The sequence below is a fragment of the Equus przewalskii genome, chromosome 1 (genome assembly GCF_037783145.1).
Source record: "Equus przewalskii isolate Varuska chromosome 1, EquPr2, whole genome shotgun sequence".
NCBI classification, from domain to species: Eukaryota; Metazoa; Chordata; class Mammalia; order Perissodactyla; family Equidae; genus Equus; species Equus przewalskii.
In genome coordinates this window covers 17,635,548-17,652,948 of record NC_091831.1, presented here as the reverse complement: position 1 = coordinate 17,652,948, position 17,401 = coordinate 17,635,548, and the positions used below count along the sequence as shown (strand labels likewise).

The 17,401-nt window shown below is 38.2% G+C and overlaps 1 protein-coding gene across 9 annotated transcripts in view; it reads left to right on the top strand.

Moving 5' to 3' along the window:
- Window positions 1-17,401, top strand: part of TDRD1 (tudor domain containing 1) — a 45,561-nt gene that overhangs the window by 10,713 nt on the left and 17,447 nt on the right. For all 9 annotated transcript variants that reach the window (XM_070632421.1, XM_070632415.1, XM_070632423.1 and 6 more), the window contains 11 exons: window positions 5,621-5,765; window positions 7,798-7,903; window positions 8,622-8,685; window positions 9,738-9,839; window positions 10,072-10,254; window positions 10,780-10,923; window positions 11,721-11,892; window positions 12,988-13,074; window positions 14,611-14,778; window positions 14,900-15,007; window positions 16,155-16,325. In XM_070632421.1, the coding sequence (XP_070488522.1) occupies window positions 5,621-5,765; window positions 7,798-7,903; window positions 8,622-8,685; window positions 9,738-9,839; window positions 10,072-10,254; window positions 10,780-10,923; window positions 11,721-11,892; window positions 12,988-13,074; window positions 14,611-14,778; window positions 14,900-15,007; window positions 16,155-16,325 (1,450 nt within the window). The remainder of the gene's footprint in view (window positions 1-5,620; window positions 5,766-7,797; window positions 7,904-8,621; window positions 8,686-9,737; window positions 9,840-10,071; window positions 10,255-10,779; window positions 10,924-11,720; window positions 11,893-12,987; window positions 13,075-14,610; window positions 14,779-14,899; window positions 15,008-16,154; window positions 16,326-17,401) is intronic.

Sequence of the window (17,401 nt, the reverse complement as noted above, 5' to 3'; positions counted from 1 at the left end):
TGGTTGGTTTGTTTTTTTCACCTTGGGCTGTCCAATTGCTCCAGCACCATTTGTTGAAAATGCTCTCTTTCCTCCACTGCATTGCTTTTGCACTTTTGTCAAAAATTAGTTGGGCATAATTTTGTGGCTCTATTCTGGATTCTCTGTTCTTTTCCACTGACCTATGTATGGGTCTGTCCCTCCACCAATACCACACAGTACTTAAGCTATGTAATAAGTCTTGAAGCCATATCTAGAGTGATCCCTCCCACTTTCTTTCTTTTTCAGAGTTGTTTTAGCTAGTCTAGTTCTTTTGCCTTCCAATATACACTTTAGAATAATCTTGTCCATATCTACAAAGAAATCTTGCTGGCATTTTGATCAGAATTGCATTAAACCTCTATGTCAATTTGAAGATTAGTGACATTTTTGCTGTGTAGAATCTTCCAATCCATGAGCACAATCTGTCTCTCCATTTACTTAGTCTTCTTTGATTTCTTTCACTTTGTAGTTTTCAGCTTACAAGTCCTGTGCACGTTTTGTTAGATTTACACCTAAGTAATTTTTTTAGGTGATTGTAAATGCTATTATATTTCTTATTTCCATGTGTCATGTTCATTGCTTATATATATATGTGTATATATATGGTTGATTTTGCATATTTATCTTGTATCCTGTGATCTTGCTGAAATCACTTGTTCTAGGAGGTTTTTTCTTTGTAGATTCCTTGAGATTTACTACATAGACAATTATACCATCTGCAAATAGGGACAGTTTCATTTTTCGTTTTTCAGAATACATGCTTTTGATTTCCTTTTCTTGCCTATTGCGCTGGCTAGAGCTTCTAGCACTATGTTGAATGAGAGTGGTGACAGTGAGCATCTTACTTTGTTTCCAGACTTAGGGGCAGAGTATTGAGTCTTCCACTGTTAAGTGTGATGTCAGCTGTAGGATTATTATAGATATTTTTATTAAGTTTGTGAAGTTTTCTCTATTCCTACTTTTCTGTTTTTATCATGAATAGGTGTTGAATTTTTTCAAGTGCTGCTTCATCTATTGATACTGTGATTTTCTTTTCCGTTAGTCTGTTAATTTGGGGGATTACATTGACTGTTTTTTGTTTGTTTGTTTTGTACTAAGGAAGATTTGCCCTGAGCTAACATCTGTGCCAATCTTCCTCTGTTTTGTTTGTGGTTTTCCACCGCAGCATGGCTGACAAGTGGTGTAGGTCTGCACCTGGGATCTGAACGTGCAAAACCAGGCCGCTGAATTGCAGTATGTTGAACATAATCACTACACCTCGGGGCCAGCCCCTCCCCCTTTTCTTCTTTTAATATTTAACCAGGCTTGCATTCTTGGGACACCTCACTTGGTCATAGTGTATAATTACCTTTATATATTGCTGAATTACATCTAGTATCATTTAATAAGGATTTTATATCTGTTTTCATGAGAGATCTTTGTAATTTTCTCTTTTTTACTATCTTAGTATGGGTTTGGGTGTCAAGTAACACTGGCTTTCTGGAAGAGAGATTGAGTAGAATTGGTGTTGATTTTTCTTTAAACATTTGGTAGTAGTCTCCAGAGAAAACCATCTGGGCCTGGAGATTTTTGGGGAGAGTTTTAAAATTACGACTCAATTTCCTTCATATTTGTAGGGCTAGTCAAATTATCTATTTCATATTGTGATAATTTGTGATTTTTTGAGGAATTGGTCCATTTTGTCTGCATTGTGAAATCTGCGTGTGTAGAGTTCAAAGTATTCTGTTAGTATCATTTTTATGTCTTCATGGTCTGTAGTAATATATCCCTTGTTTCATCCCTGATATTGTTAATTACTGTCTTCTCTGTTTTCTTCATTGTCAGTCTTGCTAGAAGTTTGTCAATTTTATTGATATTTTCAAAGAACCAGGTATTTGTTTCATTGATTTTTCTGCAAGGTTTTATTTTTAATTTCATTGATTTCTGCTTTTTCTTTATTGTTTTCTTCCTTCTACTTCCTTTGAGCATGTTTTATTCTTATTTTTTAGGTTCTTGAGATGGGAACTTTGATTATTGATTTGAGTCTTTTCCTCTTTTCTAACATATGAATTTAGTGCTATAAATTTCCCTCTTGGCAATGCTTTAACTGTGTCCCACAAATTTTAATATGTTGTATTTTTGTTTTCTTTTACTTCAGTGTCTCTTTTATTTCCCTTGAGATTTCCTCTTTGACTTATGAGTTATTCAGAAGTGTATTGTTTAGTTTTCAAATGTTTAGAGATTATCTGTTATCATTTTGTTAGTGATTTCTAGTTTGAGTCCATTGTGGTTGAAGAACACCCTCTGTAGGATTTACATTATTTTAAATTTGTGGAAGTTTGTTTTATGGCCCAGGATGTGGTCTATCTTAGTATATTTTTTGTTGGCACTTGAAAAGAATGTGCATTCTGCTATTGTTAGGTAGAATGGGTCTATAAATATATAACAGAACCTGTTGGTTGGTGGTGATGTTGAGTTCTGTATTCTTGCTGATTTTCTATCTAGTTCTATAAATTGTTGAAAGGAGGATATTAAAGTCTCTAGCTATAATTATATATTGTCTGTTTCTCTTTTCAGTTGGGTTTTACTTCACACATTTTTCAGCCCTGTTGTTTGTTTGGTGCATACACATTTATAATATGTCTTGTTGGATTCACCCTTTTAGCATCCTATATTGTCCCTCTCAATGTCTAGTAATTTTCTTTGGTCTGAAATCCACCTTATCTGATATTAATATAGCCACTCTTGTTTTCTTTTGATTAATATTTGCATGATATTTATTTTCCCATCCATTTATGCTCTCTATATTGTTATAGTTGAAATGAGTTACTTATAAACAGCATATAGTTGGGTAATGTTTTAATCCACCCTGTCAGTCTATCTTTTAATTAGTATATTTAGATCATTTAGGGCCGCCCTGTTGGCACAGCAGTTAAATTTGCATGTTCCACTTTGGTGACCTGGGGTTCGCCGGTTTGGATCCCAGGTGCGTACCTATACACTGCTCATCAAGCTATGCTGTGGTAGGCGTCCCACATAAAATAGAGGAAGATGGGCATAGATGTTAGCTCAGGGCCAGTCTTCCTCAGCAAAAAGAGGAGGATTGGCGGCAGATGTTAGCTCAGGGCTAATCTTCCTCACACACACACAAATAAATTAAATAAATAAATAATTTACATTTAATATAATTATTGATAGTTGAGGGTTTGTCTCCCATTTTGTGTTCTGTTTTCTTTTTCTTGCCTTATTGTAGGTTATTTGATACTTTCTATAATCCTATCTTGATGTATCTATAGTGTTTTTGAGTGCATTTCCCTGTATAACTTTTTCAATGGTTGCAAGTATTATATGTGCACAATTTGTCACAATCTACTGGTGTTATCATTTTACCAGTTTGAGTAAAGTATAGACACCTTACCTGTCTTTATATCCATTTACTCTTCCCCATTTATATCTTAAATATTTTCTCTGCCTAGATTTAGAACTATTTCAGACAGTGTTGTAATTTTTGCTTGAATTAACAAACATAATTTATAAAACTTAAAAGTAGGAAAGTCTGTTGTACTTACCCATATTGTTGCTTGATGTGTTCTTCCTCTCCATTCATTCCAACATTCCTTCCTTTATCATTTCCTTTATAATTAGAGAACTTCCTGTAGCTATTCTTTTAGGATAGGTCTGCTGCTGACAAATTCTTAGTTTTCTTTCATTTGCAATGTCTTGATTTCATCTTCATTCCTGAAGGATACTCCTGGATAAGTTTCTCAGTTAACAGTTCTTGTCTTTCAGCACTTGAAAAATGTTGTGACACTTCCTTCTGCCCTCCGTGGTATCTGAAATCTATTCTCTTTTTAATTGTTTTTCTCCTATAGGTAAGATGTTATTTCCCTCTCTCTGCTTTTTTTCCCTTTCTCTTTAGCTTTAAGAAGTTTGACTAACAAGTGTCTTGTGTATATTTTTTTTAGTTTATTCTGTTTCGGATTTGTTAAGCTGCTTGAATTTGTAGATTTATATCTTTTGCCAAACTTTGGAAGTTTTGGCTAATATTTGAGTACTTCTTCAGCCCTGCCTTTTTTCTCCCCTCCCCCTGGGACTCTGAAGACATGAATGTTAGATCTTTTGTTATAGTCCCATAGGTCCCTGAAGGTCTGTTCATTTATCGTTTTTCCCCCACTCTGTTTTTTCTCTGTTGTTCAGATTAGGGAATTTCTATTGTTCAATCTTCAAGTTCACAGATTCTTTCCTCTGTCTTCTCCATTCTCCTGTTGAGCCCACCCATTGTGGTTTTAACTTTTGTGACTGTACTTTTCAGGTTGAAAACTTCATTTGGTTCTTCCTTATCTCCTTTGTTTCTTTGTGAGAGTCTCTTATCATTTGTTTCAAGCATGTTCATAATTGCTTGTTGAAGTATTGATGACTGCTTTAAAATCTTTGTCAAATAAACTTAATATCTCTGTCATCTTGATATTGACATTTTTTTTTTCATTCTGTTGTGATTATCCTGGTTCTTACCATGACAGGTTATTTTCTATTGAAACTGGGACATTTTGGGTATTATGTTATGAGACTCTGCATCTTATTTAAACTTTCTATTTTAGCCAGCTTCCTCTGACACCGCTCCATCAGTGGGAGGGGGATGCTGCCAGGTGGGAGTAGATATCCAGATTCTCCACTCAGCCTCTGTTGAGACCCAAGTGGGTGCTCTTCCTTGCTGCTGGGTGAGGGTGGTAGTTCCAGCTTCTCACTAGGCTTCTTCTGATACCTCCCTGGCTGGGAGTGATGAGTGCCTCATTACTGCTCCCCATATACTCTCTACTGACACAGGGGTGGGGTGGGGAGAGAGTGGGTGGGCCACAGGGAAGATAAGAGGTGGGAGAGTGTGGAGACACTCATCATTGTTGAATGGTGGTGAAAAGTCCTGACTGCCCTCTAGGCCTCCTCTTAACCACCTTAATGGTGGCACTGGGGGGAGGGGAACACTCATTACTGCCAGGTGGAAGTCCAGGCTCCTCATGTGGTCTCCACAAGGAGACTCTGCAGGGATGAAGTGCTGGCTCCCTACTCTGTTGGCCTTCTCTCATACCACCCGGGTGGGAGAGTGGGGATACCTCGTTATGGCCTGGTGAAGGTGGAAGTCTAGGCTCCCCACTCCACCCTTGCTGTTGGCAACGGGGCCACAGTTTTTCCTATGGTGTTTGTCTGGAGTAGAGCAGTTACTGATCAAAGTTTCTGTCCTGCCAGGCTACCCCTTTCCTGGTCTTTTGGCTAGAGAGAACAGGTTTTTCGTTGGGGTTTTTATTGTCTGTGCCTTTTGGCATTTCTGGGTTGCTGGCTTCTCCAGCACCCTCTCTGGGATATATGAGGCAAAGAGAAAACTCAGGGAATGCATCTCCTGTTCTTCTCTAGATCCTAAGGTTCCTAGCTGGTCTGCTGCCTTCTTCCCCTGCTTTCAGAGTTGTCTTATGTTTGTTTTCCGTATAAGTGCAGGGTTTTTACTTGTATTTAACGGGAGGGATAGGGAAAAGTGCATATACTTTCTCTTCCCAGAAGAGGAAGTCCCAAATCTAGTATTTAAAAAAAATTATTATCCAGTTCTAATATTGCTCTTCTCTTCTCTTAGAAGCCGAGCAATAATGTGCTTCCTGCAAAGTCAAGAAAAATACATACATTGGTTGAGAATTCCTTATCCGTAAATAATCCGGCGCTCTTCAGCTCCTTGGGACCTCCTCTTCGGTCAACAACTTGCCATCGCTGTGGCCTGTTTGGTAAGCATATTGCTCTCAGGTGTCTGAATATTCCTCCATACATTAGAAAAATATTTTTGTTGTGGAAAATTTAAAACATACAGTGTAAACAGAATAGTATATACATACCATATACCCATCTCTCAGCTTCAGTAGCTACCAGCATACTACCATTCTTATTCATCCATACCCCCCTCCCCTTAACTGCTTCTTTACTTGGTTATTATTATTATTTTTTCTGGTGAGGATGATTGACCCTGAACTAACGTCTGTTGCCGATCTGCCTCTTTTTGCTTGAGGAAGATTGTTGCTGAACTAACGTCTGTGCCAGTCTTTCTCCATTTTTGTATGTGGGATGCCACCACAGCGTGGCTTGATGAGCAGTGTGTAGGTCCACGCCCAGGATCCAAACCCACAAACCTGGGGCCGCTGAAGCAGAGGGGGTGAACTTAACCACTACGCTACTGGGCTGGCCCCCCTTGATTATTTTTTATAGTTTTATTTTTTTAGTTTACGTGCATTGAGATACATAAACTCAAACCCCTATCAAGATAAAAACTGTTTCCATCTTCTCAGAAAGTTCCCTCATGTCCCTTCCTAGTCACCTTACCTTTTAGAGGCAACTACTGTAGTTTTTTCACTGTAAGTTAATTTTGCCAGTTACAGAATTTCATATAAATGGAATTATACAGTATGGACTCTTTTGTATAAAGCTTTTTCAATTAGAATAATATTTTTTAGGTTAATCTTGTTGCATGCACATTTTTTGTATGTTGCTGAGTCTTCTGTTGTATGATTGTACCACAATTTGTTTCTCTCTTCTTTTGTTGATCACTTTGCTAGTGTCCAGCTTTTGGCTATTTTGAATAGAGCTCTCTTCACATTTTTGCACAAGTCCTTGTGTGGACATAGATTTTCATTTCTCCTGGGTACATATCTAGGAGTAGACTTGCTGAGTGAAAGGGTAGGTATATCTCTAACTTTATAAGAAATTGCCAAACCATTTTCCAAAGTAGTTGTCCCATTTTATGTTTCCGTTGGTAACAAGTTCTGGTTGCTCCACATCTTCATCAACATTTGGCATTGTCAGTCTTTTTAATTTTTGCCCTTCTCATGGATATGTAATGGTATCTCTTTGTGGATTTAAATTGCATTTCCATGGGGCCGGCTCCATGGCCGAGTGGTTAAGTTCGTGCGCTCCGCTGTGGTGGCCCAGGGTTCGGATCTTGGGCGCAGACATGGCACCACTTGTCAGGCCACGTTGAGGCGGCATCCTACAACCCACAATAGAAGGACGTGCAACTAGGATATGCAGCTGTGTACAGGTGAGGGGGCGTTGGGGAGATAAAGCAGGAAAAAAAAAAAATTGGCAACAGTTGTTAGCCCAGGTGCCAATCTTTGAAAAAAAATAAAAAATAAAAAAAATGCATTTCCTTCATGGTCAGTGATCTTGTGCAGTTTTTATGTGCTTACTGGCTATTTAGATATTTACCTCCTTTGTTTTTTCCTATTTCTATTAGAGTAGGGGCATTCAAGGCCAGTCTGGTTTGGTTTTTGTTTCTTTCTCTGTTTTTAGATAACTTGTTTTCTTCTGCCTGGATCCTGATAGGATTTATTTTTAAGACTTCGTTTCAAAAACTTCCTGGGTGTTTCTCTTCATTGGTTTTTGTTTTGTTATTTTTTTAATGGTGCAAAGTAAGCCATGTCAGTCTGCTTGCCCAAGTCTGTTTTCACTACCACAAAATTTTCTGTTTCTTTTTGATTGTTCCTTTTATAACTTGTGTTCTGGGCTCTGCTTGAGGAAGGTCAGTTATGTTTCCAGTCTGTCCTCCCTCTCATTTTCATCTTTGCAGTCCTCCTTGTCTGCGTTTTGAGAGAGCTATGAAAGTTTAAACTTAACACCTAATCATAAACAGCATAATCTTCTTCACATAATCGTCTTGATGTGATTAGTAGAATGGTGTTTGATATGTCTGGTCTTTGACAATGTCTTGCTTTTGACAACAAATACTTGGAATCTAAGCTGGGTGATGTTGCGGGCTGTGTGCTTCAGGCTCGCTGAGGTGTTCACAGTGCAAGCAGACCTACTATTGCTGCAGAGCGTGCCAGAGACGAGACTGGTCAGCACACAGCATCGTTTGCAAACCTGTTCAGCAAAAGTAAGTGTGTGTGGTTTTTTCATTCATTGGAAAATATTTAGAAATAAAGTTTTTTTTCCTGATAGTTTGAGGATCAGATCAGGCAAGCAGGCCATATCTCTGTAGAAATTGTTACTTTCTACTTATTTATTGAGGTATAACAAAGTGTACAAATCTGAAGTGAACAGCTCTACAAACTTGAGTTTTCATGAAGATAAATTTAATTAGATAGTATATGTTAAGAGTTAGAATCTTAAAGGAGTTTTTTTTTTTTTTTTTAACAATTAGAGCTTTAGAAAGCCTTACTTTTAGTCATGTATACTTCCCTGAATTTTGATAAGGTGGGACTCTCACGGTGCCTTGTGAATTGAGATTTTAAAATATGTAAATCTTACTTGCACGGCATTTACCAGTTTACAAAATAGTTTCGCTCTTTGCTCCTCAAAACTCTGTTTAAGTAATGTAGGAGTTATCTCCACTTTACAGATAAGAAAACTGAGCCTGGGAACTGTGGCTGCCCACTTTCGTCAGGTGGCCTTGGAAGAAGCAGGCCTGTGCACAGGGTGGCCCACGGTGTAGCCAGCATTGGGGTGTTTTACCTTGTTACTACTGTGATTCTCTCTGGAAGAAGCTGTTTTGCTCTTTTTGCATTTTGTTCATTGAGAATTTAACATAATTGTGGCCCCTACTCTTAAATGACTGTATACTATAAGTATTAGAATCAGTTGCTTTATTTCAGTTTCCACAAACCTGAAGATAATAAATCGCCTTCTGAAACAAAGAACGTGGAAGTGAAAAATGAGGTATGATACACATACTCTGCCTTTCAAGTAAATTTTGAATGACTCATCTTTACTGAATTAAGAGAACTTAAGCTAAATAAAATACTTATGACTTATTTCTACATTTCATCAGTGTTGATTTAAAAACAAAAGTTTCCTGTTGAGTAAGTCTGTACACCCTAGTGATTGATTTGGTGAGTTGTTGGGGGTCTTTGAGCATTGTTTATGTCCAGCATTTTTCCAGAAAGGACTTGCGATGGCTCTCGCTCAGTATAAAATCGTTTGGACTACCGAGAGAGTCCCTTCTTTGTAGTCCCTGCATGTTCACGTTCTCTAGCTTTGTGTACTGGATTCTAATGGGGCCCAGATATCTAAGGAGCATTTTTTGTGTTAATACGTGTCTTCCATTTACATTACTATATGGGCTAAAAAATTCATAATCTGAAAAATATTGGTCGTGTCCAACTCATTTATAGAAAATTTTTAGCCTCCTCTAGCTGGTCTTAGCTTCTACCTTTAAAGCTAATTCTTCTGTGCGCATCTCAGTGGAGTTCCTGGGAGTTGTGTTCTGTGCAAGTGGGGGTCTTGTTCCAAGACAGGATGGCTGTTTCCTCTGTCCTTAAAGACAGGTCCCAAGGTCAGGGGCCAGAAAGGCAGTCTCCTCCCAGCTCTGCTGCGAATGCTGCTATGCTGCAGTGTCAATAAACCAAAATCCTAAAACCCTGTCCTGAAAAAGAAAAAACATATTTATATAGTCTGACTTCCTCAAATATTTATTCGTCCGAAAGCGTTAACAGGTGGAAACTTAAAAGCTTACCCTCCCCCCCGTTTTTTTTAAAATAAATTCAACATTATCTTCACCATCGTGGCCTGATTCTTGGGTGATCCAGTGCTGTGTACACTTCCTGCGAACAGTGGGTTTTAGTGACTCTTGAAGGTGTCCACTACTTCTCTACTCTCTTATTTAAGCCTGAGAGTCAGGTTATCTTGGCCTTGATTATAGCAAATAGTGGTCACAGTATCATTGAAACATGTATTTGTATGTAACTCACATATGCGTTTTTTCAAACCAGAGTGACTATCCCCTTGGAGTTCCTGAAAAAACCATTTGTGCTGATAAAATAATGTTTTCTGATTTGAGAAGTGTACAACTCAGGAAAACCATGGAAATAAAGGTATTTTTTGTTTAATCTCCATAGACAGACATTCAAAGAACTATAGATTTTTGTTTCCTTATTTCCTATTTTAATTTGAGTTCATAAGGTAGCTACAAAATAGATCTGATGAAATTGATGAAGGTTGTGAAAACTGTCTGCAGCACTTTCTGTGTCTTAGTTATAAACCTTTAAGAAATTTACATTTCCTTGTGTTCCCAGTGAATTATTACATCTTTTCTGTCTTTGAAAGGGTACAGTTACTGAATTCAAACACCCAAGTGACTTTTATGTGCAGCTATATTCTTCAGAAGTTTTAGAATACATGAACCAACTCTCTGCAAGCTTAAAGGAAACACATGCAAATATGGTGCATGAAGAAGATTATATTCCTGTTAAGGGGGAAGTTTGTGTTGCCAAGTACACTGTTGATGAGGTAACTCCTAATGAAATGTATTATTTAATAAGGTGTTTTAATTTACTTTGATCGTATCAACTTGACACCAGAGCTTTTAATAATGCATTAGATGGCTTAAAGCGAGACCCTGGTCACACTCCTGTTTCTATTCCTCCATCAGTGTTCCAGATCTGTTCACTTCCTTCCCCCCTGCCCTGACCCTCTCCAGCTCTCTTCACACGCTCCTCAATTGCTGGTTACAGACTGATTGCTAGTTGTAGAGCTTGTGTTCAGTTGTGTAGCTGAGGCATTAGTGTGTGATAGTCCGTAGGGCTAGAATAGCTTGGGAGTCATTGTGCATAGTAAAGTGTCCTAAATAGACAATTTTAGGGATTTCTTAGCAAGATTATTTGAAAATTAAGTTAACTTGTTAATTGAGTGCCTCAGAACAGAACAGTATCCTTTTCCTTTGCGTGTTCTGTAGACTGGTTGAGAGTTGTTAAACCTAAGATTGTGAAATGCTGTTTTGAAGCAGTGTACCATTATACTGTATTTCCCTTTCAGACCTGGAACAGAGTAGTAGTACAAGATGTTGATATGCTGCAGAAGAAGGCTCAAGTCTTATATATTGATTATGGAAATGAAGAAGTAATTCCAGTAAACAGAATTCACCAATTAAACAGAAACATTGACTTATTTCCTCCTTGTGTGAGTCTCTTTTACTTTCTAAAAATTCCTAATAGTGTCCCAAAGGAGCTGTTTTTAATGGACACAATATTTGCTTGTCTGTTCTGCCATGGTTCTTCTTTAAAAGTACCTATTGTATATCTTTTACTACATAAACACCTATTAGCTTTCTTGGCTCCATTTTATTAGGTCTTATTTAGTGAAGGACTACCTCAGGTGAGAAACTTAGCATTTTTAGGGACATCTTATCAATCTTGTCTTTAAAAACAATCGTTTCTATATTTATTACATTATTTGGAAGTAACCTGAATTTATATGTAATTGAGGGATAATTATTGTCCTTTCATGAATTTCTCAAGCTTCAAGTCCCAAAAGTAAAAGCATTGTGGATAGAGTACCAAGAGAGGCAAATAATTGTTTGTCTGGTTAGACTTGAAGATTCTTTTTTTTTTTTCCCTGAGGAAGATTAGCCCTGAGCTAACTACTGCCAATCTTCCTCTTTTTGCTGAGGAAGACTGGCCCTGAGCTAACATCCATGCCCGTCTTCCTCTACTTTATACGTGGGATGCCTACCACAGATAGCTTTTGCCAGGCGGTGCCACGTCCGCACCCAGGATCCAAACCGGCGAACCCCAGGGCTGCCGAGAAGTGGAACGTGCATACTTTACTGCTGCACCACAGGGCCGGCCCCAGTACTCGAAGATTCTTGATAAATTCTCAGTATGAAATAGATTATCTTTTAAAAAAATCTTCACATAATTAATTAGAGTGGCATTTTCAAATGTTAATTTTTTAGTAATTTGCATAAAATCTTTCAGGCCATAAAGTGCTTTGTGGCCAATGTTATCCCAGCAGAGGGGAACTGGAGCAATGATTGTATCAAAACCATTAAGTCGATGTTAATGGAGCAATACTGCTCTCTAAAGATTGTCAACGTCATAGAAGAGGAATTGCTTAGCTTTGCTGTGGATGTTATGCTGCCAAGTTCAGGTAAGCTCTGAGTCTTTCTTTTTAAATGGAGCGCTTGGTATGTTATTTAGTCTCTACCTGTCGCTCACAGAAGAGAGAGAAACATGAGGTGAGGCCAAGTAAGCTCATCTCTGGAGTCGTTCAGATCGTTACTGAAAGCGTGACTGCTCTTGGCAGTTGGCAGTTTGTCCAAGACATGGCACAGATTCATAGAATCAGGTGAATTAAAAGGCTGCATCGAGGCTTAGTATGGGGATAACTATATTATCCTTTTGATATAGCCATTATAATATCTACTCCTGATTTCTGCTGTATATTGAGAGAAATTCAAGAATTTCTCTATGAATTCGTCTGTTCTTATCATCATTGCATTTTTCTTTGCACAACCTTCACAGAACTGCGTTTTGTTAGCATTGAGACTATAAGTACATAGAATTTAAATGGTGGAAATGGAAACACTTTGAAATCCTGTTCTTCTTCTCTGACTTTATATGTGTTTGAAAAGTGACTTCTTAGTGTGCTTATAATTGCCTCTGAGTTTCCAAGGTAGTATTAGTCTGCTACTTTTAGAGACCCAGCGTCAGTTGGTGACTTGGTAGAAAGTTGCATTAATCTTGTTGTGAAATTAAGTATAAAATCTATTTACTTTGTTTCTTTGCTCTGTATTTTCATGTTATGACTTAAGCTTTTGGGTACTATTTCGGGGAACTTGAAATTTATGTCGATGCTGGCTAACCCTTGTTTCAGCCATACTTGGAGAAAAAGTAGTCTTCTGTCTTAAATTTATTTTTTCTCATAAATGTTGGTCATTCTAAGCATGCCAGTGTGTTGGTAACTAAATGTTTCATGTTATTCAGGATTTTGAACTGAAATATTTTCATTATATTTTCTGTCAAGTGATGATGGGAATTTTGCCTCAGTTTTTAAAGCTGAGCATTAATAAACTATATTTTGCACAGAGATAACTGAAATGGTCAGAAATATGCCAGTGTACTAATAACTATAATCTCCAGATCATGCGATTATGGCTGACTTGTTTTGTGTTTGTGTTCATGCTTTTACTCTCATACTTGGTATAATACCTTAATGGAGATAAATTTTCTTAATCACTTTTAGGAAAACTCTTAGACCACGTGCTTGTAGAAATGGGATATGGCTTGAAACCCAAGGGACAAAACTCTAAGAAGCAAAGTGCAGATCCAAGTGAGTATACAGGTTAATATCGAACAGTACAGTGACTTCAGTTATTGAAGAACATCTTCTCTACTAAACGAAGAAGGCATAACCGTCACTCTGTCTGACGTAATAGAAATGATAACCATCCTATAAACTTGATGTAAGAAAGATGAGACTTTTTTGTTTAGTAGTGTATTTTTTTCTAATCTTAGTCTTCCCTGCCTGTTTTCCTTCCCTGTCTGTCTTCCAGATTAATCCTTGACATGATAATTATCAGAGATTATAAAGTAGTAAATATCATGATCTTTTTGATTGAGGAATTTTTAGCTAATATTTCCTTAGTTTAATTTGTTTTTCTTCCTTACTGGGTATTCCAGCAATAATTAATAGGGCTATAACATTCTACTCTAGGAGGATGGTATTTCTTAAGTTTTTTACTTCTCATTTAATTGTGTGTGTAGTTTTTAGTCTAAGAAGAGAACCAAGAAGTTTTACTATCAGCCTTTTATTTTCTCGTTGACTGGTCCTGTGTTGGTTTTTCTAGTCTTTCTTTTACTTTGCTGCTTTACCAATTACTTTAGATGTAGACATTCTTCATTGTCTCTTGTTCATTCATCCAGAGGTGATGGTCAGATTAACGGTGCCATGATTGGACGCATCCTGTCACATAAACAAACGTGACTTATCCGTAAACCTGCTTTCTCCCTCGCCTCCCATCCCTTGCCCTCATTGGTTGCCATGTCTTTATTGATTCTTCTTCCTAAATATCCTTTGTATCTGTCTTTTTTTTTCCTCCTGCCATTTTTCTAGTTCAGGAATCCTTATCATTCATGGATAATTGCAACAACCTTCTGATTCTTTTGTCTTCTGTGTATTCTTACAGTACTGCCTATATGATATCCCTAACACACAGTGTTGGTGTGACCACCCTGCTGAAAAGCTGTCAATAGTTTTTTGCCATCTAGGGGAGAAAACCAAACCCTTAGTGGTCTAATAGTAGTCATGGTTGAAACAGTAAATGGTGGTGGTGTCTTAGGAAGAGTGTGGAGTGAGGAAAAGTAGTGAGGGAGATAAACCTGAGGCCTACAACCGCAAGTGAGAAGCCATGATGGGAGAGCTGGGAAGGGAATGGGGAAAATGTTGCCAGAGCCACAGCAGGGTGAATGCTTCTAGGACGGAGTCATCAGGAATAGCAAATGCTGCAGTGGCATCCAGTGGCAGGAACAAAACATCTGCTGACCGATGTCTGCTTTCCTCAGGCACTGTGGAGGTGGGCAGCACAGGCACTCGGAGAAGAGGTTATAGAGCCGTGTGGTAGAGGGGGTGCCGGGTGCATGCGAGCACCTGGGAGGGCCCCTCGCCCAGGCTGGGGGAGAAGACTTGTCAGAGTGACAGCACACTGAGCAGGAAATAATCAGCTTGCTGGGGGGTTGGGCGTGTGTTCCAGGAAAAAAGAGCAGCATGTGTTAAGCCCTAGAGGTGTGAAAGAGCATGGTGGGCCTGAAAAACTGAAAAATTGGATTAATGAAACCAAAATAGCTTAGTTTTCTGTTTTCTGATAAGGTGATCCTGAAGACGTTGGAAAAGTGACAGCTGAAAGCAAAATCGTAGTAGACAGAAGCGACCTAATCCCCAAAGTGTTAACTTTGAATGTAGGGGATGAGTTTTGTGGTGTGGTTGCCCACATTCAGACTCCAGAAGACTTCTTTTGTCAACAACTACAAAGTGGACGTAAGTAAAGTTTCTTATTTGTGCCATCAAGATAGCATACTTCAAGAGACTCAGCATGCAAAAATGAAGATAATGTGTAGACTTGTGTTTCTTTTGTTTAAGATGTGATCTATATCTACAGATAAGCTCGCTGAACTTCAGGCATCCCTTAGCGAGTACTGTGGTCAGGTGTCTCCACGCTCGGATTTCTATCCAACCATTGGCGATATCTGTTGTGCTCAGTTCTCAGGTAAGGAAAGAGAGTATCATTGAATTTTTTTTGCTTATAATTAAGTAAAAACAAATGAAACAGAATCTTGCATTTGCACTGGATGGCTGCATTTGAAACTTGGGTATTAAAATGAACCGATTATGTTTTCAAATATGTCCAATTAAACTGAATCAAAATGTGTAAGGGAGCGGGCTGGCCCCGTGGCTGAGTGGTTAAGTTCTCGCGCTCCGCTGCAGGCGGCCCAGTGTTTCGTTGGTTCGAATCCTGGGCGAGGACATGGCACTGCTCATCAAACCATGCTGAGGCCACATCCCACATGCCACAACTATGAAGGACCCACAATGAAGAGTGTATACAACTATGTACCGGGGGGCTTTGGGGATAAAAAGGAAAAAATAAAATCTTTAAAAAAAAAAAAAAATGTGTAAGGGAGGAGGGCCCATGAGTGTCAAGGAAGTGGGGGGATGGTAAAGGAAGTTTTTATTGTCTTAGCAGCCCTGAAGATTTTTGGAGACTGGTGCAGATAATTCTATTTACATCATTATGTGAATGTGCCATCTCCCAGGGTCTTGTCTTCACCAGTTTTCTTTGGAATAAACAGCCAGAGGGCCTGGAAGCACAGAGCTGTCATGGCACAGCCTCTGTAGCTGCACAGGTCTTGCCTTTGATGACTGGGTTCTGTTATTCTTGACTGAAGGGAGGTCCAGTGGCCTCACAGAAGAGGAGATACAAGTATGCCTCTGGTAAATCCATTGCTTGGTTGGTGGAATCTGGTTAACCCATACTGCCAGGTATTCTAGAATTAGCCCTGCTTGATGCCTTAACCAGTGGTTCATGTATTGATCAAAACCTTGTGGATTCACCTGACCAGGACATGTTCTCTGTCCTGATAAGCTAGTGCTCTGCTGGGGAGACAAAGCATGTAAATAAAATGACAGCTTACAGCATTAGTAGTCCAGTAAGGTGTGAATAAAGGTGACATTTAGGAGTTGAAGGCTTCTGGTAAGCAAAAGTAGCAATGTTGAATAAGCATTCATTGTTCAATAAAGCTTGATCTTATGTTAAAATAAAATCTACAAATGATAATCTCTAAATTTGGGAGGAAATATTTTTGTTTATATCTCTGTTGGAAAATCATTTGAAACTGAGTCTCTCCTATTTTCAGAGGATGATCAGTGGTACCGTGCCTCTATTTTGGCTTATGCGTCTGAAGAATCTGTACTCGTTGGATATGTGGATTACGGAAACTTTGAAATCCTTAGTTTGACAAGACTTTGTCCCATAACACCAAAGTTGTTGGAATTGCCAATGCAAGCTATAAAGTGTGTGCTGGCAGGTATGAAATTTTTATGGTCCCCATACTCTTAAAATACTAAAACCTAAAGTAGGAGCTTTGAATTGAAATTACTGATATGATAAAGGAATGTGCTTAGTCATAACTTAGTGCAAAATAATTCTTAATAGAACATTTAGGAAATACTCTCTGTAATAAAATAAAATTTAATGACGTCTCGTTGTGGAATTGAGTGTTCTTTTTGCTATTTATAGAGCCTGCATTATTGATAAATATCACAGGTGCCTATTAACTACATGAAGTAGGAGAAAACCTGGTTGTAAAAACAGTGAGAACATTATGATTATACGCTTAGGAATCACTATATGTCCCCTTAGCAAAAGGGGCTTCTTTCCATGTCAACAAATTGCCTTCTACAGTCTTCATTCAAACTTACCGTAATTTAGCTAGTATCCAATTACCAGAAGGATATTTCCAAGTTTTTGCTGTTAGTAATGTTATTTTAACTGCATTTTGCAGCCTCTTCAAGACCATTTCCTTAGGATAGGTTGCAAAATGTACTTACTTTGCAAAATATGTCTGGAGGTGGAATGGAGGTGTTCATGGGATGCTTCTTTTCATGTTTGGGGTACATATTGTGAATATTCTCCAGAAAGGGTTAACTAGTTTATACATCTACCAGAAATGTATGAGGTAGTCAATTCCTTCCCCCATTGGTGCACCAAATAGATATTTCTATATTATTTCATCTTGGCCAGTTTTGATAAGCTAAAACTGAAATCATTTAAATTTGCTTCATTACCAGTGAGGCCAAACGTTTTTTTGTAGGTTACTTGGCTCTTAAATTTTATGTACTTACCAGGCATAACCTTGAGGTTGCCGATTTGTAAGTGCCTTTCAGCAAATGCTACAGATATTTCTTGTATTAATGTAAGGGACCATTATTTCTTCCTGGATTGTTTTATACTTTTGTTTATGATTTTTTTTTAACTTTATTGAGATATAATTTAAATACCACAAGATCCACTGTCTTAGGTATACAATTCAGTGATTTTTAGTAAATTTACTAAGTTGTACAACCATCACCTTAATCCAGTTTTAGGACATTTCCATCCCCC